Source organism: Pararge aegeria, chromosome W (assembly GCF_905163445.1).
Source record: "Pararge aegeria chromosome W, ilParAegt1.1, whole genome shotgun sequence".
NCBI classification, from domain to species: Eukaryota; Metazoa; Arthropoda; class Insecta; order Lepidoptera; family Nymphalidae; genus Pararge; species Pararge aegeria.
The window spans coordinates 1,035,638-1,060,363 of NC_053207.1; the positions used below are offsets into that span (position 1 = coordinate 1,035,638).

General features: G+C 38.0%; 1 protein-coding gene across 1 annotated transcript in view; it reads left to right on the forward strand.

Annotated features, from left to right (window-relative positions):
- Window positions 1-17,486, forward strand: part of LOC120635912 — a 43,518-nt gene extending 26,032 nt beyond the window's left edge. Inside the window, exons 7-13 of the mRNA XM_039907124.1 lie at window positions 543-608; window positions 1,464-1,537; window positions 3,891-4,049; window positions 5,464-5,594; window positions 8,976-9,059; window positions 15,265-15,380; window positions 16,377-17,486. Coding sequence (XP_039763058.1) covers window positions 543-608; window positions 1,464-1,537; window positions 3,891-4,049; window positions 5,464-5,594; window positions 8,976-9,059; window positions 15,265-15,380; window positions 16,377-17,486 — 1,740 coding nt within the window. The remainder of the gene's footprint in view (window positions 1-542; window positions 609-1,463; window positions 1,538-3,890; window positions 4,050-5,463; window positions 5,595-8,975; window positions 9,060-15,264; window positions 15,381-16,376) is intronic.
- The last annotated feature ends 7,240 nt before the right edge of the window (window positions 17,487-24,726 follow it).

Below are 24,726 nucleotides of genomic sequence, written 5' to 3' on the forward strand. Positions count from 1 at the left end.
TCGTTTCATCACATACACCGGCCCAATACAGAAGGTATCCTCCTACAATGAGAAGGCGTTAAGGCCGTCGTCCACCACGCTGGACTCCACGCTCCATTGAGGACATTATGTAGAACTCTGAGGCATGCAGGATCCCTCACGATGTTTCCCTTCACCATTGAAGCATGTGATATTTGAATTACTTAAAACGCACATTTGGGTGATCGCCCAAATCCCCCAAAAGTGAAGTCGAGCACCTACCCAATGCGCTATCACCGCTTTGCTCCTCATTTGCGAGCAGGCAAATATTGTACTAAGGCTGCAGGAAAGAAAAGAGTTCCGACGGGATTCGTAAAAAAACCGTAACAAACGCGGACGAAAACCGCGGGCGGCAACTAGTTGATAACAATTCACAATTCAAAAATTAATTTATTTCAAGTAGGCCTAGGTTTTATAAGCACTTTCGAAACGTCAAGTCAGTCTGTTTGTTGTGACTCTTTCTCAGTCTCTTTTCCAACACACTGTCATTAAAATTGTTTTTTTTTTCATTTTTCTTTTTACAGAAATCTAAAAGATCCGATGAAACAACTCCCAGGTCCCTATTGAAGCGAGACAGAGAATCTGTTAAGGTAATTTTTTTATTTACTATTGGTCCAGTCCAGTCCAGTCCAGTCCAGTCCAGTCCAGTCCAGTCCAGTCCAGTCCAGTCCAGCCCATTCCAGTCCAGTCCAGTCCAGTCCAGTCTTAGTACAAGAGTAACTCGCGCAAACGATGATTCGTTTTCGAGTTTGGAATAACTTGAACATGGGAGTAAAATGGATCTTACGTGGTACAGTCCACGGGTGTGAAGTGACACTTGCGCGGGGCGTTTTCAATGTTCTTGGGACACAATGCACTGCTTGCCTCCCTCATTGCTGAATGAGGGTTCTGTATGTTTCCAATTCTGTGGTGTATTGTATTTAAGCTTTAATTTGCCTAAAATTCGTTACCTCGGATTTATTATAGAACGTTTGTAAAACAAAAATCTAAAGTACAGGATTTGCGACTCTAAAGCGAGTGGCATTAGGTCCATTTTTCTTTGACGATGAAAAGATTGATATGCGAAAACGACTACGATTGCGAGGGTACAAATCTTTTGATAATGGTTTTGCCGAGTGGCGCAGTTGGTAGCGACCCTGCTTTCTGAGTCCAAGGCCGTGGGTTTGATTCCCACAACTGGAAAATGTTTGTGTGATGAACATGAATGTTTTTCAGTGTCTGGGTGTTTATCTTTATATTATAAGTATTTATGTATATTTTTCATAAAAATATTCATCAGTTATCTTAGTACCCATAACACAAGCTACGCTTACTTTGGGGCTAGATGGCGATGTGTGCGTTGCCGTAGTATATATATTTATTTATTTAATGGTACTGTAATGAGCCGGTTATCGGTTCATATGATGATGAAGATCTGATTGATGGTGTCCATTTATTTGTTACAGTCCGTAGACTCAACAAAAGTGACAAGGTCGCGCGAGAAAGAAAACGAGAAATTGTTCAACAGCAAGAAAGTCAAGTGAGCTGCCATATTTCTTTTACCCTTATTTATTTATTTAGTACGATGAATTTTTTAATGACAAGTTTGCTTGGAAGCATCCGGCTCCGCTTTCAGCTCTCACAAGATAGAAAGATGAATGTTAAAATGCAAAATGTAAATTGTTGATGTTGGAAAAGAGCAACTGCTGAGTTTCTTGCCAGCTTCTTCTCGGTAGAATCTGCCTTCCGAACCGGTGATAGAATCACTACAAACAGACAGACTTGACGTTTCAAAAGCGCTTATATTAGGCCTACTTGAAATAAATGAATTTTGAATTTGAAATTTGAAAAATTTACAATTAACCCACAAAGGACAGGACGTGCACAAAGACAACTTATCTCTAAATAAATTTCTTCAAGACATCCTCTAATGTGAGCAAAAAATGAAAAGCTGAGTAGGTACTTAAAGAAACTACTGATACGAATAGAATACATAGATACAATGCATACTATATGTATGAAATACAGAATGAAAAATATACTAATAAACCAACAGAGAGAGATAGCCGGTGGTAGAGTCACTACAAACATACATACTTGCCGTTTCAAAAGTGCTTATAAAGTAGGCCTACTTTATATAAATGTTTTTTTTTAAATTTTGAATTATACAACGTGTAACCGAATTGCGAAATACCGTTGAAGGGTGCATAAGTATATCTCATAAGGAATCACCCTGTAATAATATTAAATCAAAAGAAGCACTGTTATTTTTCCATACAATCGAATTCAAAACATTCTTGTGACAACCCTAGTAAAGTCCGACACGCGCATAGTATCTACGCTCAGTGGCGTGCATAGAGGGTATGCACAGGGTATGCAGATGATATAAAATGAAGAAAATCTCCGATAAGAGTTATAAAGTACTTAAGGATAGGCATTGTAAGAGTTATAAAAACCCTACTCTTAAGTATTTATCGCTCCTACTGGGGATTTTCTTCATTTTATATCATCTGCATACCCTGTGCATACCCTGTGTGCACGCCACTGTCTACGCTACGCGACGCGTACCTTCTAAAGTGACATGTGTCTCTCCATTTTATTTTTTCATGTGATGTCAGGGCTGTTTCTGATTTCTTTCAGTAAAAACTATGGCAGCGGTTTACTCAAAAACAACTAACTTGATTGAATTTCCTTAGGCGTCAAGTTGTAAGTTCTACAACATGATTCCTAAGTAAATTCTAGACCTACCGATGCATAATTTTAAAAATGTGTAAAAACACATCTAATACAGCGAGGTTACTACACATGTAATGAATTTCCTATTGAAATCAAATTAAATAAATAAAAACAATTTGCTTTAATCGAAGCATGTCCAAAATAAAATGATCGAATTTATGATATAACAACATGCTGATACTGTCAACACTGACCCGACGGCCGATTGGCGCAGTTTGCAGCGACCCTGCTTTCTGAGTCCATGGCCGTGGGTTCGATTCCCACAACTGGAAAATGTTTGTGTGATGAGCATGAATGTTTTTCAGTGTCTGGTTGTTTTCAGTGTCCATCTGAAATTTTTATTTGTCAATTTGTCCCCATTAACAAAATGATCCGCAATTTATTGAATCTATTAGTTACAAAAAATTTGATAAATGATGAACGGCTCAACCGATTTTGTGCAAACTTCACACAAACCATCTATTTAATAGTCCGAACAAAGCCTAAACATTTATTTAGATTGGAGGGGCGTGTAAATAACTCCTCCAGGGGGAATTGTATTCGGAAGACAAATTTGAATATGGCGGAGTGATGACGAACGCAATAGAAAGATTCCCAAGTATTTATCTATACAAATTACACACGATTCACGAGTCACCTTATTTACTCGTTCTCAGGGGTGATCTTTCTTCAGAGCGAATCAGTCTCACAGCACTAACACCTTCAAAGATTGTCGCGGCGCGGGGTTGTTCTCCTTAATTAGAGAGGGCAGCAATATCGTCTTGCTCAGAGCGGAGTTCAAAGACAACTGAATCACCTAAAACGGCGATGCGTAGACGCATAGATCACGGGCATAGTGATGACCCGTAATTAGCGAAAATGAGTCTTATAAAGTACGCAGTAAGCGTTTACGTGTAAATTGCATACAAACAAAATACGAGGGAAACTCGCTGTAACATAGATTTTTATATTTATAGATTAGCATTCGACACTACTTCTCTTTATAAACTATGCAACTATAAGGGATACAAAGTTTTTGCTTCACGTATTCATATACAGATAATATTCATAAAAATTTTCGTCAGCTTTCTTAGTAACCGTAGCGCAAGCTACGCTTACTTTGGGGCTAGATGGCGTTGTCTCTATTGTCGTAGTATATTTATTTACTTAATTAACAGGATCGTGATAAACAAGATGAGCTTATTGCCCAAACCGCCGAGCCCCAAACCCCAACCGAAACCGTCGCCACACAGTATGCTAAAGTGTAAGGTGTGCAAAAGTACCTTCGATAACAGCAGGTCGCTCAGCAATCACATGAAGTCGCATCCACACAGCAAGTGAGTATACCTTGACCTGCCGAGGTCACACCCCATATGCTTTGATATATAGTGAGTATTCATTGACCTGCAACCTTTGTCTGTGGCTGTAGCTGTGGCTGCGGCTGTGAGGTCACAGTGTGATTTGTCTTGTGGTGTCAGATCACATGGGGTCACACTGTGACCTCATAGCCACAGCCACAGCCACAGACCAAGGTGGCAGGTCAATGAATACTCACTATATATCAAAGCATATGAAGTTGCATCCAATCCTTTAGTGAGTATATGTTGACCTATGTGAGTATTGGGTGTCCTAAGAAGTGGTGACAGACCAGTGGGTAGGACTTCGACTTCACTTTCTTGGGAGCGAGTTCGAATCCCAGCACCTTTAACTTTTCTGAGTTATGTGGGTTTTAAGTAATTAAATTATCACTTGCTTCAACGGCGAAGGATAACATCCTGCGGAAACCTGCACGTGCAACCTGCACTGAGGGTTCTACATAACGTTCTCAGAGGTGTGTGGAGTCCACCAATCCGCACTGGACCAGCGTGGTGGGCTACGGGCCCTAACCCCTCTCACTGTGGGAGGAGACCCGTGCCCTGTAGTAGGCCGGTAATGTGTTTATGTGATGACTTGCTTTTGCCCTCGGCTTCGCCCACGTTCAATTCAATTTTAGATTTAGTAAGTTTATCTACCATGGTTATTTAACAAAAAATGTCTTGCTGCTAAAAGACAAATATGGACGTAAATAAATTACTTAAAAAATCAGAAATTTTCATATAAATTTTCATGCCCTATGGAATTTTCTAAAATTTGCGAAAAAAGTATTTCATTATTTTTTAATCAAAAACCTAAAATCAAAGTTTCATTGATGTAACTTGAAAAATAAATCGATAAATGATTTTATACAAACTTTCATCCCCCATTTAACCCTCTTAGGGTTGGAATTTTCGAAAATCCTTTCTTAACGGATGCCTATGTTGTAATAACTATCTGTGTGCAAAATTTCTGCCGATCCGTCAAGTGGTTAGAGCTGTGCGTTGATAGATCAGTCAGTCAGTCAGTCAGTCACTTATGCCTTTTATATATATATAGATGAATATGATGATAGGGTGTATTCAATTTGGTTTTTAACTGGAATACCAACTGAATTCCTACCTTATGTAGAAAAAGACGGCTGACTGGCGCAGTGGGCAGCGACCCTGCTCTCTGAGTCCAAGGCCGTGGGTTCGATTCCCACAACTGGTAGCGACTGTATATTATAAGTATTTATGTATATTATTCATATAAATATTCATCAGTCATCTTAGTACCCATAACACAAGCTACGCTTACTTTGGGGCTAGACGCCGATGTGTGCGTTGTCGTAGTATATATATATATATATTTATTTATTTAACTAGGAAAAATAAGTTTATTATCGTTTTTTTACAGGCCAGTCGAACGTAAAGCCTCCCCGCCACCGCCGCCCAGAAAGGAATTAAAAAAAATCGAATGCAAGCAATGCAAACGGGAGTTCAACGCCAGGAGCCTTATGAAAATTCACAGGTGCAATGCAAATGCTGGTGAGTTCATAGAAGCTTCTACAAGGTCAGCACTTGACTATAAATCTAATGAATGAATTTATTTCAGGCTACAAAAGTCCATGTTTTAGTAATCTATATATATAAAAGAGAAATTGTGTGGGTATGTTCCGTATAGGCTCCGAAACGGCTGGACCGATTTCAATGAACATTTCAGGGAATCTCCGGATTGACCTGGCGAGTAATCCTGTAAAGTTTGGTGACGATCGGAGCACTCCTATTATTGAACTGTCAAACTGTCAAATACAGCTTTTATTTACTATGATGATATTCTATTGTTGGGTGTACATGGGTGTAGATAATGATCTTCACCCGCTCGAGAAGAGAATAGAAGAGAATGAATACGGAGAGAAGTAAATGATTTAATACTTAGACTTAAATTAAAAATTTAATGATGTAAGTTTATTGTTTAAATCAAAATAATGCAAAATCTAGCCCGGCGAAGCGGGCTGGGTACGCTAGTTCACAATAAACTTAATATCTATGTTAGTTAATTTTATAAATTTAAAATGCATATAAATTTTTTCCGAACCGACAGGATTTGAACCTGCGACTCTCTGGCAATCGCGGCCTGAGCGCTTTCTCAAACTAAGCTACGACTCTCCTACCGTCGATGCCGAAATTAGTATATATGCCTTTCACATCAGTCTTATAGCGACTGTAGCGCCATCTAGTAGGAAACGTTGCAGTTTCGATCTACTTTTTCAAAGGTCCATATTACAATGTTGTTAGATGTCAGATATTTTATGGGTATATATATGTACAGATATATATGTACAGATATATATGTACAGATATATATGTACCACCTAACTATTTTCTGTAACTGTTTTTTATCTTTGCCATTGGTTGGCTGGAAGAAATCGCTATGTAGCGATAAGGCAGCCAAATTGTATACGTACAGTAATTTTATAAAGTGGGGAAATAACCAAACTTTTGATAACTATACCTACCTTGGACCTACCAATGCATAAGTTTAAAGTTCTTTAAACTTCTTTAATGAATTTCTTAATGACAAGGTTGCTTGGAAGCATCCGGCTCCGCTTTCATCTCTCACAAGATAGAAAAATGAATTTTGAAATGTAAAATGTAAATTGTTAATGTTGGAAAAGAGCAACTGCTGAGTTTCTTGCCGGCTTCTTCTCGGTAGAATCTGCCTTTCGAACCGGTGGTAGAGTCACTACAAACAGACAGACTTGACGTTTCAAAAGTGCTTATATTAGGCCTACTTAAAATAAATGAATTTTGAATTTTTTGTTTTTTTTTTAAATTAATATTTGCCAGATTGTCATTGAGTTGGTGGGTGTTTTAATATAATTACGACTGCATTATCGATGCACCTCAGTCCTACATGAACTCGAGCGATGCATAGATACCTCACGGTGTCTTAGTCGTTTATCATTTGTTTTGCTATACTTTTCTTTTTGTTTTTGTGGTGTGCAATAAAAGTATATTCATTCATTCATTCATTCATTCATTCATTCATACTGCCTAAGTTTATAATGTGACACGTGTATTTCTGACTGAAATTTCTAAATTATCTACTAAACATTCAAAAATCTAATGTGGCACTATCTTACAATAATAACTACTAAAAACTAAAAATTATTATCTGACTAAAATACTTTTCCATTACTACTTCTCTTAACACTGTTATATTGTAACGTAATAAATGTCTATTTAATTACGTTACATAAATTTTATAATAATATTGTTGGAATTTGCGCGCGGGCAATCTTCCGAAATGTCGCGAAACTGGATCCCGGCGCGAGGGGAGCGGTGCGCGGGGACCAACCGCGCTCGCGTCTTTCTAACTTCGCACGGCTCGTCAGTCGCCCAGGTCTCTGCTAGAGGCTGGACGCCGCGCGGCCGCTGTGCGGCCGCCGCCGCATTTTTTTTACGACTCTCACCTGATTGCGGTTTTTGCCTTAGACCTTAAGGATACTTACCCTCGAGCTATCTAAACCCCGTGTATCGGGTAAGTGTTGAACGATTCCTTAAAGTTTAGACGTTAGAATATCTTTTAATTAGGTAAATTACACGCATGCGGGTCGGCCATTACGCTCGTTGCCTTTGTTCTTTGTTCTCGCACATTGACCCATGCAATCGATCATATCTGGCTTAATCCTTGCATATTCTTTGTTAAAATTTCATCTAAATGTTTCAATTCCTATTTTTTTTATAATTAAGTTTCCTATTTCGATAAATTCCCAGATTCTCATACTATAGTAGTTCTCTGTATTTTGCTAATAACCTCACGTACCTTTTGCTATTTGCTATCTTTTAATTAATATTAGTCTTAATGTCTTTTGTTTTATTTTAATGCTTCTCACGCTCTCATAATGTAAACTCCGTCTGATTGTGAACAACGCATCCGCCATCTTGCGCAGTGCTTGCCGCTTAGCTGAGCCACGTGTTCGCAATCAGACGAGTTGAAGCGGAATTATTTTTCACACGCTGGACGAAAATTCCAGGGTTCGAGTTTCGAGTCTCAAGTTCGAGTTTCAAGTCTCAAGTTCGAGTTTCGAGTCTCAAGTTCGAGATCTGACGTCACCTCCGACGCCGATCTCCTGGTGCAGCTGAAGACCACCTCGTCTTCGCCTGCCTCGCTTCAAGTTCGAGTTCCTCGCTTCAAGTTCGAGTTCAAACCCAAGTTCCGGGTTCGACTCTCTACTGTTGTAGACGTCACCTCCGACGCCGATCTCCGGGTGCAGCTGAAGACCACCTCGTCTTCGCCTGCCTCGCTCCGGGTTCGACTCCCTGTGGTTGTCGACGTCACCGTCAACGTGCCGTCTCCTGGTGCAGCTGAAGACCACCTCGCCTTCGCCTGTTCCTTCTGGGCCACGCAATCAACGGCTACAAGGGCAGTACTCGCCCACTGCAGAATTTGGAAGCGAACTAATTGACGGGCCCTTTCACCCACGACCCTGACCTTGTTACCCTAAATAAATTTGTGATTACGTGTTCCATCTTTTAATACACTCTAACTAGAACCGTAACAATATATTATATACTGTTGTGGGTACATTAGTATCCGGAACATTAAGCTGAGTCAGTACCTTTTTATTGGCACAACACATCATAGCTATTTATAATTAAGTACAAAATTTTTAAGTTACTCCGTATGTAAGTCTGTTTGTGTTGTTCTGGTAAATAATTCTATTCTATAATTCTATTCTATTCTAAATTCTGCCGCTCCAATCCATTTGAAATATCACAGCAGTGACTCACATACCCGCAGTCCAATCCGCCAGCAATCTTCGTGATGCTGTTGGTGCTCCCCCGCAACCTTCACACCAGGCAATATGTTGGCTTCCATCCAACATTTCCAATGTGTTACTAATAATCTATTTTTATTCACAGTTAAAACCGCAGCCAAGGCCGAGCTAGTGCAGAGGCCTGTGTCGAAACCCGTGCGTATTTCCACGCCCAAGAGAAGAAGTCAAGGTATTTATATAAAGAACAAAGAAAAAAAAAAACCCGGCCATGTTTGTTGTGTGCTTCTTCTTAGAGCAGGGCGTTCGTTTGGAACCCTCGTAGCTTTAGTTTTAAGTTGACGGATTTAGTTATCGCCATCAACTCACTTCTATGTCATATTTTACATGTAATGTACGCAACAAAAGTGCAAATTCAAATTCAAATTCAAATGTTTTATTCATGTAGACCTTGTCACAGGCACTTATAAAGCGTTCATACATTTAACATGTTACACTAATGTTAGTGATGGTGATAGCACTTCCGAGAACTTAGTAGAAGACTTTCGACTAATTCACTTTTCAAGAAATAAAATCAAAATCGTTCGGGAAATACGATGCCACAGACAGACACACACACCCGTTAACCCCTGACGTATCTGCATCGGAGGTTAAAACGTAGGACTGTAGGTGGGTATGACTTTGACGTCACTTTCGGGGGCCCCAGTCGCAATCCCAGCACGCCTCTAACTTTTCGTGAGTTATGTGCGTTTTAAGCAATCATCAGCACCATTGAAGCAAGTGATGATTTACATAACTTTCTTCATCGGTGAAGGAAAACGTCGTGAGGAAACCTGCATGCCTAAGAGTTCTCCATAATGTTCTCAAAGGTGTGTGGAGTCCACCAATCGCACTACGTCCTTCACCCCTTCTCGTCATCGCAGGAGACCAGGGCACGCTGTAGTGGGACATTAATATGACGGTTTTACAAAACAATAAAACCGATATTATGTGCCGAGAGGGAAAACATACAGCATTGATGTGAAGAAGCAGTTAGTACTTTACCGATTGTCTGCGGTCTATCTATAAACAAAGCAGTTCATCTTACCGATATAGATGGCGCTAGTGTCTCACCCAGCAAGGTAGCGGGTACCCGCTGTCACTTTGAACGTCATAGTCTCCACCAGGAAGAACTTCCTGCAATGCTGTATGTTTTCCCTCTCGGCACATAATATCGGTTTTATTGTTTTGTAAAACCGTCATATTGATGTGCCTCCGGAAAACATACAGCATTGATGTGAAGACGTGTTTGTTATCTGCTGGTGAAATGTAAACACAACGCTATGATGAATTAATATTTAATCAGGATTAAGAAATTAAGTGAGAATAATAGTTAATTATTCTTATTTCTTTCTATTATTTAATCATATTGGAATAATTAAATACAAATAATTTATACACATTATGACAAAAATAATTTAAGTGTTGTAAGAATCAGCGCACATATTATTAAAATTCAAACTGGATTAAAGGTACCAAAAAATAAGTTTCTGTTATTTATAGGTAGGTCAATCTCACGACAGTAATGATTAAAAAATGTTTCTGATGATCTCCAGTTACCCCGAGACAATATATCGTCAATTGGTTGGTTATCCGACCATCCTAAGGAAGCTACTGCTGGTCTGCAGCTCCCTGGGGGTGCATTAATGCCACTTTGCTTAAGAACCGTACGAACCCAGTTGCCTATTACTGTGCGTGATGCAGCTTTAGTTTTATTGCAGACAGTAATAAAGAGATTATCTAAGCCCTCAACTTCCAATCTCCTTGACCTATTTTTCTCTATCAAAAACCTGACCAATGTTACTGGACATAAGTTTTTATCATTATGTTTTGAAAGCTTCCACGCAGATTGTCGATTAGAGTGTGTGTCAGTCTTTGAGCCAAATGCTGGTATAAAGTATATATTATCCCCGGAGTCACAAAAAAAATCGCTAGAAATTTTTAGCAAAGTTAGATCGTGAACCCTACGTCCCGAGGCTAACAAAAGTATAGTAGCGGTTCGTCTAGATATTTCGAAAAGAGTATCTTTGGGTGGGTTAGATGAAAGCCACTCAAGCACGACATTTGGGTCCCATATTATGAGCGTTAGTCTGGGAGCTTTAGGTTTAGCAACGCTGATTGCCTTAAGGGCGTGTTTTACTATAAAATTTGAAAATGATTGTTGTTCTGCATGGGGACCGCAGAAGGTTAAGACAGCTGATTTGTGTACGAGAATGGTACTATAAGATGGATTTTCATGTAAAAAAAGATTTATCAAAAATTTTGCTACTTCTGCAGGCTGAGGAAATTTAGGATTTATTTGGACGCTCTTGCACCAACTGAGCCATCTTTTGATGGCTGGTAAGTAGGTACATAAGGTAGATTGCCTCCAACTGTTTTTTAATAGGTCTTTTTCCCGAGTAGACCAATCTTTTATTTGGCTACCCCACCCCCAATTTTCCCGACTTTCAGGGTCAATGTCTGCACTTGAGGCGGAACCTGTGACGTCGTGGCATCTATCAAGGTCTCGTTCAGGTTCTGTAATTCGTGTGGGTGATCTAGTGCCCTGGATTTCAGGTCTTGAAGCCAAAAAGCTCGAGGCCATTCGGGCGCTACTATCAGGTATACCCCAGTCGCACTGTTCAAATGTGTTAGTACTTTAGGCAATAGATTTGGAGGAGGAAACACCCACGCTAATTGGTGTCTCCATGGTCTGCTGAAGGCATCTATATAGTTTGCTGATCGATCTTTGCAGTCTATTGAGACGTAGTTCTTTACTACGGCAGTCTGTTTTGTCGCGAACAGGTCGATCTCGGGTCGCCCCCATCTTATAAAGACCTCCCGTGTAGCCTGAGGAAGAAGGTGCCACTCTGCGGGCGGTTTTCCTCGAGACAGCTTGTCCGCGATTATGTTGTATCGTCCTGGAAGGTAATGAGCAGATAGTGTAATCTGAAACTTGTCTGTTATGTTTAGGAGATCGAATTTTAGAGTCAGTAAAGAGAGTGATCTCGTTCCCCCCTCCTTCCGAATGTATGCTATGAGCGTTCGGTTGTCTGATTGAACTAAGACGTGGGATCTTCGCAGGCTCCTTGTGTTGCTTGTGATTGCCATTATAACTGCAAAGAGCTCCTTTTTGTTGCTGTGCCATGCTTTTTGCTGAGCTGACCAGGCTCCTGACATTAATTTCCCGTCTAATTGGGCACCCCAACCCCAATCTGAGGCATCCGTGGCTAGGAAATGGGTGGCAGGTTTTAGATGTATAGGAGACCAGAGATTTGTGGCTCTGCACCACCATATCATTTCCTGTTCCACGACTTGTGGAATGAACAGTTTTAGTCGAGGGCGGTTCCTGTCGAAATGTCGCAGGAATATTTGGATGTTGCGGCAATGAAGTCGGCCCCTGGGAATCACAAAGTTGGCGAAATTTAATTGCCCCAGCAACCGTTGCAACTCGCAGAGACTGATCCGACTCTTCAGTAATGAGTCTTTTAAGGCCTCGTTGAGAATATTTATCCTTCTCGTAGGCAAGGACATTGAATTTGCTATGGTCTGCCATCGAATACCCAGGTATTCTAGGTCTTGCGTGGGTGTCAAAATCGATTTCTGATAATTGATTTGCCAGCCCAAATGTTCCAAGTGCCTCACGGCTTCCGCAGCCTAAAGACATAACTTGGATTGGTCTTGGTGGACCAGAAGGAAGTCGTCTAGGTACACTAGCACTCGACATCCCTTCGCACGGAGGGTTTCCGCAACCCAACATGTTACAGAAGAGAAAAGGTGAGGTGCTGAAGCCAGACCAAAAGGTAGACATGTCATCTGATACAATTGGTTTTTGTAGCTTATTCTCAAAAAAGGTCGATGAGATTTTGCAGCCGGAATGTGAAAGTAAGCCTGAGAAATATCTAGTTTTATCATCCAATCTCCTGGTTGTAGAAAACTCGGAACTGATGCATGAGAGATCAGACGAAACTGTTTTGGTTTCACAAATTTGTTTAATTCGCGAAGGTCGAAGATCGGACGCATCGATCCATCGTTTTTCTTTCGCAGGAAGAGCTTGGAGATAAAACTGGGCGATTTTTTGTGAGCAATTTGTAGTACACGTTGGTCCAATAGATCTTGTATCATTAGAGTCATGGCAGATGATGGTTTGGTTGCATATTGACGCATTATGCTTTTGGTGGGCATTACCAGAGGAGGTTTCTTGTATAAAGGTATTCGAAAGCCCGTTATTATTTACATTATAAACTTGTTTGCGCCCATCGCTTGCCACCGTTTTTTGAACATCTTTAAATACCCTCCCCTGAAATGTGTCGGATAGTCACTTTTTTGTATCCTTGTTTCGAAATGTAGTGTTTTTATTTTGTTTGTAACTCTCATTTTTACCCTTGTATGTATGTTGTGTCTGTTGTTTTTTGTAATTATCGCGAAAATTATTTTTATTTTGTGTTTGTGCTCTTGACGTAGAAGGAGTTGGTTCTTTGTATTTTCTTTTTAAGTGTTCTCTTATTTTAGGTGCTTGTGGCTGTATCCAAAAATGGGGGCCCCCAAGGGATTGAATTAATGTATTAAGAGTTGTTTTATCAAATAAGAATTCCTCACTAGGAGGTATATTATTAAGAGCCGCTTGAATACTTTTGTCCGAGATTTCTGCTATTAATCTCCTACGCCTAAGTTCTATACATTCGGCCCTTTTGCCGCAAACGATTTGTAAAGTTTGTTCTGATAATTTGTAAGACGAAGACGATTTGCCGAAAGCTTCGGTAAATTTACTAAAAAGTCTATCAGGGTTTAACTCAGCTGGATTTTTGTGCGCCCAATCAATAATCCCCTGCAAGCCGGATTGTAACAGTTCTCTCTGGTGTAGCAAGGCATTTGTGGTTGCGGCCATGATATCCTCAGTAGGTGCAAGGAAATCTTTTCCCTTATTTAGGGAGCACATTTCATCGTTAATTTTTAATTTACAAAACCCTGGTGATGCCAGCAATTCCGCTAATGTCTTTTTATAACGTATATGTTGCCAAGTGGGTGATTTAAAATGTTGTAATTCCATTAATTGGCGTAAACGTTTATCGTCAGCTGGTTTTAGGACTTTTTTCTCGTCAAAGTCGGTCTTACAAAAGCCTAGATCCAAAGATTTAGATTTACCTGTAGACGGATTAGTTAGAAAATCGCTATTGACCTCATTAGATTTCTCAATTAATATCTCATTTTGATGAGCGTTTAAGTTAGAAACACATGGTTGATGCATTATAAAATTTGTAAGAAAACTCACCTGGTTGTATAACGCATCGATCCGCGGATCGACCGTTACCTGTGAGTCTCGTTTAAGTTTCTTTCGTCGTGGCCCCTCTTGTTCCTGCTCGCTGCTAGAATCGCTGTTGGAACTTGAGGTTTCTTCTTGATCAGGGTCCCTCTCCGGCGCCAGTGAATCCGAAGCTACGAATTGATTTGTTTCCGCAGCCTCATCGCCATCGTTCGTGCACGTGGGGTCCATTACGCAATGTAGCCAAAATTCCCCCACGATCAAAAATATGAACTATTATCACTGGATAACTATATTTCTTAAAATATTTTGATAATAACTTTTGAAAATGAAGACGGATTAACGAAATAATGTTAGATTCGACGCGCATGCGGCGAAAGTACACAACGCTATGACGTTCAAAGTGACAGCGGGTACCCGCTACCTTGCTGGGTGAGACACTAGCGCCATCTATATCGGTAAGATGAACTGCTTTGTTTATAGATAGACCGCAGACAATCGGTAAAGTACTAACTGCTTCTTCACATCAATGCTGTATGTTTTCCGGAGGCACATCAATGGGCTGTTATGATGAAATATTCCATTATTATATATCCTAATATTTATTTCTTTAATGACGGCCGATTGGCGCAGTGGGCAGCGACCCTGCTTTCTAAGCCAAGGCCGTGGGTTCGATTGCCACAACTGGACAATATTTGTGTGATGAACATGAATGTTTTTCAGTGTCTGGGTGTTTATCTATATATTAAAAGTATTTATGTAAATTATCCATATTAAAATTATTCATCAGTCACCTTAGTACTCATAACACAAGCTACGCTTACTTTGGGGCTAGATGGCGATGTGTGTATTGTCGTAGTATATTTATTTAATTATTTATTTTGACGGCCGATTGGCGCAGTTTGCAGCGACCCTGCTTTCTGAGTCCAAGGCCGTGGGTTCGATTCCCACAACTGGACAATATTTGTGTGATGAACATGAATGTTTTTCAGTGTCTGGGTGTTTATCTATATATTAAAAGTATTTATGTATATTATTCATATTATAATTATTCATCAGTCACCTTAGTACCCATAACACGAGCTACGCTTACTTTGGGGCTAGATGGCGATGTGTGTATTGTCGTAGTATATTTATTTATATCTATTACTTACAGAAATAGATCCGAAACTACTAAAGCAATTGCGGCCATTACAAGTGAGAATCTCGAAATGCGACCCGCTGCTTGAGAACAAGATCGGAGACCACTACGACGCTGCAGACGTAGACTACGTGAGTATATACCTATCACTTACAAGTTACACCGAAAAAACAGTCGTAAGTGCAGAAGGAAAGACATATCTGACAATAATAAAGCCGTTTGGTTACTTTGTTGGAACGTGAAGGAATGAAGGAGGATTCGATTTTTTTCCAAAACCAAAATTAGCTCGTGTTATGTATGGCCGTACCAACCGGCCGTCAAGCGAACACGCGCTTGTTGAATAAACTGTGGTCAAAAGGTTCGAAGAGTTTCCGCCCTCTCCTACGTTAGGTAGTTGACTCAACTGTTTGTTTTTCAAGTTATATTTCTTTTGGCGCGTTAGGGAAAAATGATGAGGGTAAATGTTAACAATGCGCGTGTACACCGTCACAAAAAACCGAAAAAAATAAGCTATAAGGTTTGACAGTGTACACATTCAATTGTCAAAGTGTGCGATCTCATTCCGGTGATTTAATTGTACAAAAATCTCAAATTCAAAGTCTATTAGTATTCCAAGTTTAATTATGTTTATTATAATTTTTTGTGATATTTATATAAATTTTATATATTTAGAAATGCGTTATAATAAAACTTTCGATGTATTAAATACCTTTTTTTCTATTGTTAGTGTCGTGTTTTTCTATAAATGTAGAATAGCGCGTGAGATAAAATTTTTGAAAAGATTTTTATCTTGTTTAACGCCAAAGAAGTATAACTTCTTACGCGTGTACATAAGTACACACTCGTTTTTTTTTTCGTCAGGACAAAACGGAAGCGTAAGCGTATCTTCCCACCGGAACTGTGCATTTTTTATAAACTATCTCTATGCAAAAAATCACCTCCATCCGTTGCTCTGTTGCTGCGTTACTGACGCATAAACAGACATACTTTCGCATTTATAATATTAGTATGGACCATGGGAGCATGGATATAGTACATTTAATCTAGTAAAAGCAAAAGAAAGTATAGACCCAGTACCCTAGTAGTAGTAGCACATAATTTGATAGTTTTTTTTTTTTAATTCACAGGACTATGGACTGGACAAAAGCTGCGTCTACCCATATATCTACACTTTCAGACATCTACGCATCAAGTCTGAGCCCAGCTACATGGTCAACATACAGGACGAAATCAAAAAAGCGTGTGACTTGGACGAGAGCTACGTCCACCGGGATTCGGACGAGACTGACAGCGATCTAGACCTTTCCGATGCGAAAAAAGTCGATACACTAACGTCGCTATCGATAAAAACTCTATTCTCACCAAAACTAATTGGAAAAGTACCTAAAAGACGCAAAAAGGTGAAAGTCGATAAAGCATTTGATTCAATACTGAATTCCACTAGTGATTTCGATACGGACATGCGTTTAGGTATCGATAACATTATCAACAGTTTAGGAGACGAAAAAGACAAAAGTGTTTTAGACACTGACAATAGTGCTGCTTCGGATAAAGTCGATAGAACAGACAACGATTCATTGTTCGGTGACGATAACTCCCCGGCCATAACCAACGATGATTTTGATTCACTTTTCAGTAAAGATGCTAGTAAAACATGCAATGATACCACAGCTGATAATAAAAGTGAAGACAGTGTAGACATTACAAGTTATGCATCGAAATTACCATTAGACTCGGACGATAAAGTCGAGAAAAGCGATATAGTATCAAGTAAAGAACAATGTTCTAAAACATTAGAGAATAAGGATATTAATGAATCTGTTAGTGTTAGTGAAACCAATAAAACAAAAGATTCAGACGAATCAGGTGTATGTGAAGAAGGAAGTGAAAATTGTGTAAATGATGTTAATAAAGCGACAAAAGATGTAAGTAAATCAAGCGATTTGAATTTAGATAATAATATAGATTTAAAACTTAGTGTATATTTTAACGCTGAAGAAAATGGAGAAGTTAATAGAGATAAAGTTGTTAAAGATGATCATACTACAGATATCGGTGATGCAGAAAAAGATAGTAAAGACGAGACAGCGGAAGCAAATAATGATAAAACTCGCGTAAACGGACAGTCTGACTTAACAGAAGCGTTCAGTATGGACGATTTAGAGAATGTGAGTGATACCGAAATAGAAGACAGTAGGTTAATGGCAGCCCTGGATAAACAAATAGATGAAAATTAAACGAATTAATGTGATGTACAAAATTATATCGAACACAGTTTCCGCGACAGTGAAATCTACATTAACGAAAGTGCTTTTATTATCTACGTTCAAAAAAACATTAAAAATTGTGGATTAATAGTGTGAATTCGATGGGATATTGCAGTATTTATAGTAATAGAAACCCATCAATGCCTTAACACATATAACTGAAGCGAATGAAAAAATTACGCAATGACAACCAAAACATCGGCTGATCATATTTAAGCTCAATAGGATCACAGATGGCTAAGGCAAAATGGTCATAAGTCATATAGAAACAAGTTAATACCATGTCGCCGCCCGCGGCTTTGCCTAAGTTTGACAATTCTATAAACCATTAGCATCTTATATTGAATCCTTAAGAGCCATTGTGTCAGTATGAAATATGTACAAATTTGAACCTTAAGATAATGTAAATAAGTTGTATTTCACTCTGACCACGGATCTATTGAGTTGAAATGTTAATTGCACTATAATAGCTTGAAAATTCCTATTTCCAAGACCTGTTACTTAATGGTTAAAGTACATAATTGCATGCATAGCGAGTTGTAATGTTGTGCTGAAATCCATTATCAATATGTTGTAATGTTATTTTAATTAGGGAACATCCCGCTTCTGAAGAAAATTGTGTTCATTCTTATATAGCTATCTCGCTCGATTTGAATGCGCGCTGTCCCTTTCGCCAGAGCCTGTTATCCAGAAATCAGATTGGATTAGATTTTATTGTATGTGAAGTGTGAAAAAGATTATAAAATACAGGGGTAATGCTTTATTTGTTTTGGGCGCCCCTAAACCTTTTGCTGCACTCCGGATTTGAGATGCAAAACCCTCGCGAGATGACCTCCCTCTCACTAGAGCCCTTTATACGCTATGCACGTTTAAACCATGGAGTACATATTTTACTGATGCCGGGTGTGAAAGAAGAGTATGGGCACCTCTAAACCTCTCGATATGCTATATCCGTATTTTAGATGCAAAACATTCGCTGCTCTAGGATGTTTTTTTAAAAATATATACGCTCAGGATTTATCCCGGCGCCCATAAAACAAGGCATTACCGTTGTGTTGAATTATACGCTATAATGTATTTTATGATTAAAGAGTTTATTAGAAAGGTTTTGTTTGAAAAACCTGTTTAAAACGCTGTGCGTAGTAATCTTATCGAAATTGTCGGTTTATATAAAACGTTTTTTAAAATATTTTATGTCATACACACATCTTATACACATATGTTATGGGCACTAAGATGAAAAATTGTTTTGAACAATAAACATAAATACTTATAATATAAAAATAAACACCCAGACACTGAAACACATTCATGTTTATCACAAATTCCAGTTGTGGGAATCGAACTCACAGACTTGCACTCAGAAAGCAAGGTCGCCCACTGCGCCAATCGGCCTTCAAAATAATACAACGTGTAACGGAATTAAGAAATACTGTTGAAGGTTGCATGAGTATATTTCATAAGAAATCACCCTGTAAAAGTATTAATTCATAAAAAAGCATATTTTTTTTTCTATACAAAAAAAAAATCGAAACATTCTAAATGTTAACTTATTGAACATAAAAGACCGATACGTGCATAGTACCTATTCTACGCGATGCGTACCTAATAAAGTGTCACTAGATACTTGATTTGAATTTTGTATGTGATGTTAGGACTGTATTAGATTTCTTTCAGTAAAAACTGGTTTTGCTTAATTTTTGTCGCAAGCCTGAGCTAGCCCTGCTGTCTATGCTAGAAACATTACGCGCTTGGAGTCATACATTACTGTTTTCCACAACAGTGTACACTAGTTGTTTCAGAGCGTAAGAGGCAATGTAGTTTAAAAAATCAAAATAAATAATCATAAAAAAATATTCTAAAACAATACACACATCGCCATCTAGCCCCAAAGTAAGCGTAGCTTGCGTTATGGGTACTAAGATGACTGATGAATATTTTTATGAATAATATACATAAATACTTATAATATACAGATAAACACCCAGACACTGAAAAACATTCATGTTCATCACACAAACATTTTCCAGTTGTGGAAATCGAACCCTCGTTTTTCTAATATAAAATTCCAATTGGTGTACTCAGAGTAACGTACGCGGCGACAAATTTCTAGTTGGTTTTCATTAAGATTTCTATATTATAACAATCTGTTGTGAATGAAGTCTGACAGTGATTGTAATCAAATTTGAGTTTTAAAACAAAGTTGATAAGTTACATTATACTATACCTTTCGGTTATTGTTACTCTCAGCGTTTTAAATAGTTTTACCATATATATATATATATATATATACACGGTGACTTTTTTTCGTCTTACAATATTGACCCAGCTAATGCGTCCATTGTCTACTATTCATTGGCAAGAAATAATAAACATTTTAATTCTAGTTTGGTGTATAAGAAGCATTCTATATCGAGTGTTAGCGGCGCGTTGTCGTGCCATGCAGTAGAAATAAAATCCACAATTCACACAAGGCAGCAGTAAAACTTTTGGAAAGTGTGAATTCGGGAATTTATAATTTCTGAATTTTAGCTGGTCTGGTCTGGTAGGAGGTTGGGCCGTGGCTAGTTACCACCCTACTGACAAAGACGTGCCGTTAAGCGATTTAGTGTTCCCGTGCGATGTCGCGTAGATATCAATTAGGTTGCTTGCTTTCTAACAGGTTAGCCTGCTACCATCTTAGACTGCATAATCACTTACCACCGGGTGAGATTGCAATCAAGGGCTAACTTGTAGTGGAATTAAATATATATATACATATTAGGGTGGCGCCAAAAACAGACTAATTTTTTTTTTAGTCTCACGTCAAAAAATATCGGTTTTCGATTTTGTCTGTTTTCGACGGTGGCTGTCCTTTGGAGACAGCTCAAAAAAAATTATTAAAAGGTCGCGGTTTTTTTCTTGTTACGGTATATTTTTATAGACCAAAAAAAAAATTAATTCCTGAAGGTTTCAATTAAAAATTCAAATTTTAAAAGGTCGCTCAGATTTTTTTTTAATTTGCTAGTTCGTTACTTTGTATTTTGTATAGCGACCTTTTAATATTCAAATTAAAATTCCGTACATTTTTTCCTTTTATTTAATGAAGTTAACTACTAATATTATAAATGTGAAAATGTGGATGTTTGTTACTCAATCACGCAAAAAATGCTGAACGGATTTGGATGAAATTTGGCATGCGTGGAGCCTTTGTCACAGAAATTCAGAAATTATGAATTCCCGAATTGCCCCGGCCGGAAATTAAAGGGAGGCCGTCTATCTCGCCGACTAAATCCTTTACATTTATGTGTTTGTTTCTTTAACGTAACGAATCGCAGCGATTCAAAAAAAGTTTCCATAAAAAAAAAATTGTACTTAATTTGATCAGCGGCTTCTGAATTTCTTAATACTGTAATAATATTTATTTCTTATCACTAGTCAGTGTAAAGTAAACTTTAATTATTTTGAATATTGCTCAGAATTACTGTAGATTGGATAGATTAAAAAGGGCATTGAATGTTCGACTCAAAAAAAATCACTGGGTATATAAATGTATGCATATTGTTTTTTTTGTTTGTTTGCAATATAAGGATGCATTTTTATTGGTCGATAGGAAAGTGAGAACACATCGATTCGTGATTTTTATTGGTCGCTACCTAATCATGAAAATTAAGCTTATTTGCTTTTTTTTGTTATTCTATTATTTATTTATAATTAAGAGGGGAAAATCCTCATGGACATGGATTGTGTCGGACTTCTACCGGCTAAAAATCCATCCTGCCTTCTACAGGTTAGTGTACCTGCTTTTTGGCCTACCACTTACGTCATTGTCCATTTACCTCCCCCCCTCTTTCGTCACTTTCCTTTGCTTTTATTATCTCTTCCATGTATATTTTTATACATTACCATTTCTCTGACGCCTCCAGCTTTATGGAGGTTAGTTTTTCTGTCTTCATTTCTTGCCGGCTCTTCTCAGTGGAATCTGCCTTCCGAACCGGTGGTAGAGTCACTACAAACAGACTTGACGTTTCATAAGTGCTTATTAATTAGGCCTACTTGAAATAAATGAATTTTGAATTTTATTTCACTTCCTATTTACTTCTTCACATTCTCCCTTTCTTTTTTAAATCGTGGCCAGTGAAAATCAGTCGAACATCTGCCTGGTCAGAGTTTGGTGGTTTTATTACGGTCAGATAATTTCTCTTGTCATCATCTTAACAGCGGGGAAGTCCGTCAATCGTAATATCCAGCGGCCAGCTTGTCACTGTCATAACTGCGGGGATTTCCCGTAGGTGGAACGACCAATAAGAATGCGTCCTTTTATTTTGTTAGGTAAGTTATGTTTTTTTTTAAAAAGGATGTGCATTTCGAGACAGTTTTACTGATACTATAATATCTATTTATCTAGATAGAAAATATACGTAGGGTTCAATAAAAACAAATCAAAGGTCCCGGCCTTGCAGTTCCCATCATTAAAACTTACAACTTTTGTTTTGCGCCTTTACAAAATTTAGTATTCATTTATTACATACAAAAGAAATTATCATCATATCAACCCTTTACCGGCCCACTAAAGGGCACGGGTCTATTCCCACAATGAGAAGAGCTTACTTACTAGTGGAATTAAAAAAAAAAAAGGCATAGTTTTATGAGCTACATGGGCTACTTTTTATCCAAGCTACTAAAAATGCAAGCAAGCCAGCAAGCGAGAGCGCAAGCGTATCTTCTAACAGGAACTTTGCATTTTTCCATGATAAAAAGTAGCCCATACCACTCTCCGGCCCATAAACTATCTCTATGCAGAAATTCACTTACATCCGTTGCTCTGTTGCTGCGTTTATGATGGACGGACAAACACACTTTCGCATTTATAATATTAGTGAATAGTAAGTTGTTTGTTTGTCATGCCTTCACGCCCCAACTATGTAATCAATCGATTTGATTTATGGTATATAGTTAGTTGAAAGAACGGAGAGAAACAAAGACTGTTATTTATACCAGGACAATAGACGGTACCTAAGGGTACGTTTGTAAAAAACGTAATAAACGCGGGCAACTGCTGTTATCTTTTATATTTATTCTGATATTATTATATATACAACGTGTAACGGAATTACGAAATAATATTGAAGTATACATAAGTATATTTCACAAGGAATCACCCTGTAGAAATATTCAATCAAAAACATTACTTGTTGTAGATAAAAGCCCAAAACGCGCATAGTACCTACGCTATGCGACGCGTACCTAATAAAGTGAGAATCACATGATTTTAATTTGGCATGTGATGTTAGGACTGTATCAGATTTCTTTCAGTAAAAACTATGGCAGTGGTTTACTCAAAAACTATTAGGTTTTCGGTTTCACAGATAAGTCACAGAGACTGTACATAATGTACCTCTCAGCCTATGGAGATATATATTTTCTGATGCTATATGGATATGTATACAATTATTGAAAGATTGCCCGTTTTGAATCGAGCCGTAATGGATAACGGTATTATGTTATATATGGGAGCCGTCAGTCATTAAATTGCGGTGAACTATAGTCGGAAAAATGTAATAGGCCCGTTTTAACATTTGTGCAAGACCATAGAATGTAACTTGGAACGAAACTGAAAGAAACAAAAAAATAAAAATCAATTACATACAGTGTTTTAAAAAATACGTAAATTTTTTTGGGACGTTAAATAATATGAAAGAATATATCGCGAGTATTCTTTTTGCGCTTACTTCATAGTAGCATGCAATTTATAATTGTTGCGAAACGTTTCGAAAACAGTTACGTTCTCAGTCTTTTTTTTTTATACTAGAGCTGTAACCATTTTTTTACTGAATATCGAAATTAAATATTGTGTAGTTATCTTTACTGCAAAGAATGAGCTTGGTTCTCAAAATGGGTTCTAAATAATTGGTCTGAGATGATGTATCTGACCAAGCGGCACATGACTGAAGCGTCCCCGCGCGCACTGCGCAGTTTTTCGTTCCTCATCTTGTAAAGTTGACTGTGCGCTCGTTTAAGTTTTATATATATTGTTTACTATTACGTTAACTATGGCTCTTCTATTTTAGACATTAATTTAAACATAGTGATTTGTCTCGATTTTTGTGTTTGTTGTTATATAGTACTAACTCTGTTTCAACATGTTGAAAAGTGGACGTATAATCAACAGCCAGTCACGCGTATTGGTTGTGAAGTTAAAGGAATACTTTGAACGAACGAACACTTTACAATACATAATAATATCAATCAAGTACTGATACATACTTGAATTGATTTATCGTGAGTATCGAGTACAGTCTTATGGTTCCATAACTAGTTACGTCGCGATGACAAATGTCAAAACGGGCCTATTACATTTTTACGACTATAACTAGTCTTCAATAAACTTACATTTCCTTGAAGTTGTATAGTAGAAAAGTATCGGAGATTTCAATCGTAGATATTCGTTTGAGAACATTATGGTGAACCCTTAGGCATGCAGGTTTCCTCACGACGTTTTCTCTCACCACCAACCGTTGATAGCCTAGAGTTTAAAGCTTCGGTCGATACCCGTTACCTGTTTCTTTCGCAGCTGTGTGCGTTTTCTATAAGAAATTAAAAAAGAAATTGCTTTATCTGTGGAGGTGAACATAGATATCAGTTATGGAGGGTAGAGGTAAGGAGAGTCATCTTATATGGGAGAAAAGTTGAAAAAGTGTCCAGTTGTATGCGCTAAATAACAGTTCAAAAATCCTCCACAATGGCGCTGGTGGATGCACAGGGTATGGTATGAATGTAGCAATCGTAGATGAATTGAAGTATGCCGAGTTAAAAAATTTAATGTCATTATCGACTAAAGTAGTTAATTATTGAGAATTTCAACAACTTACGTTCTCCATACTTACGTTGTACAAAATATTGTGGTAAATATAACCTGACTTCCTTGTTTATTTTTCAAGCCTACTCTAACAATATTTGGCGCTTCTTTTAAGAGTTACCTTGATGCAAATGTGGCGCCATCCTAATTTAATACATTTTGACGACACTTTTTCATATACACAGATGATCCTCCTTACCTCTACCCTCCATAATATCAGTGCATATCTACAATTAATTTTTTTTATCTGTTATATAATTCGCAGTTACGTATTGACGGTGCACAATATATTATTTAGTTCTAGTATTTTAAGATTTAAGATCGACGTGTTATAGAAAACATATTAGTTTTAGTTAAATAATAGTTAAATTT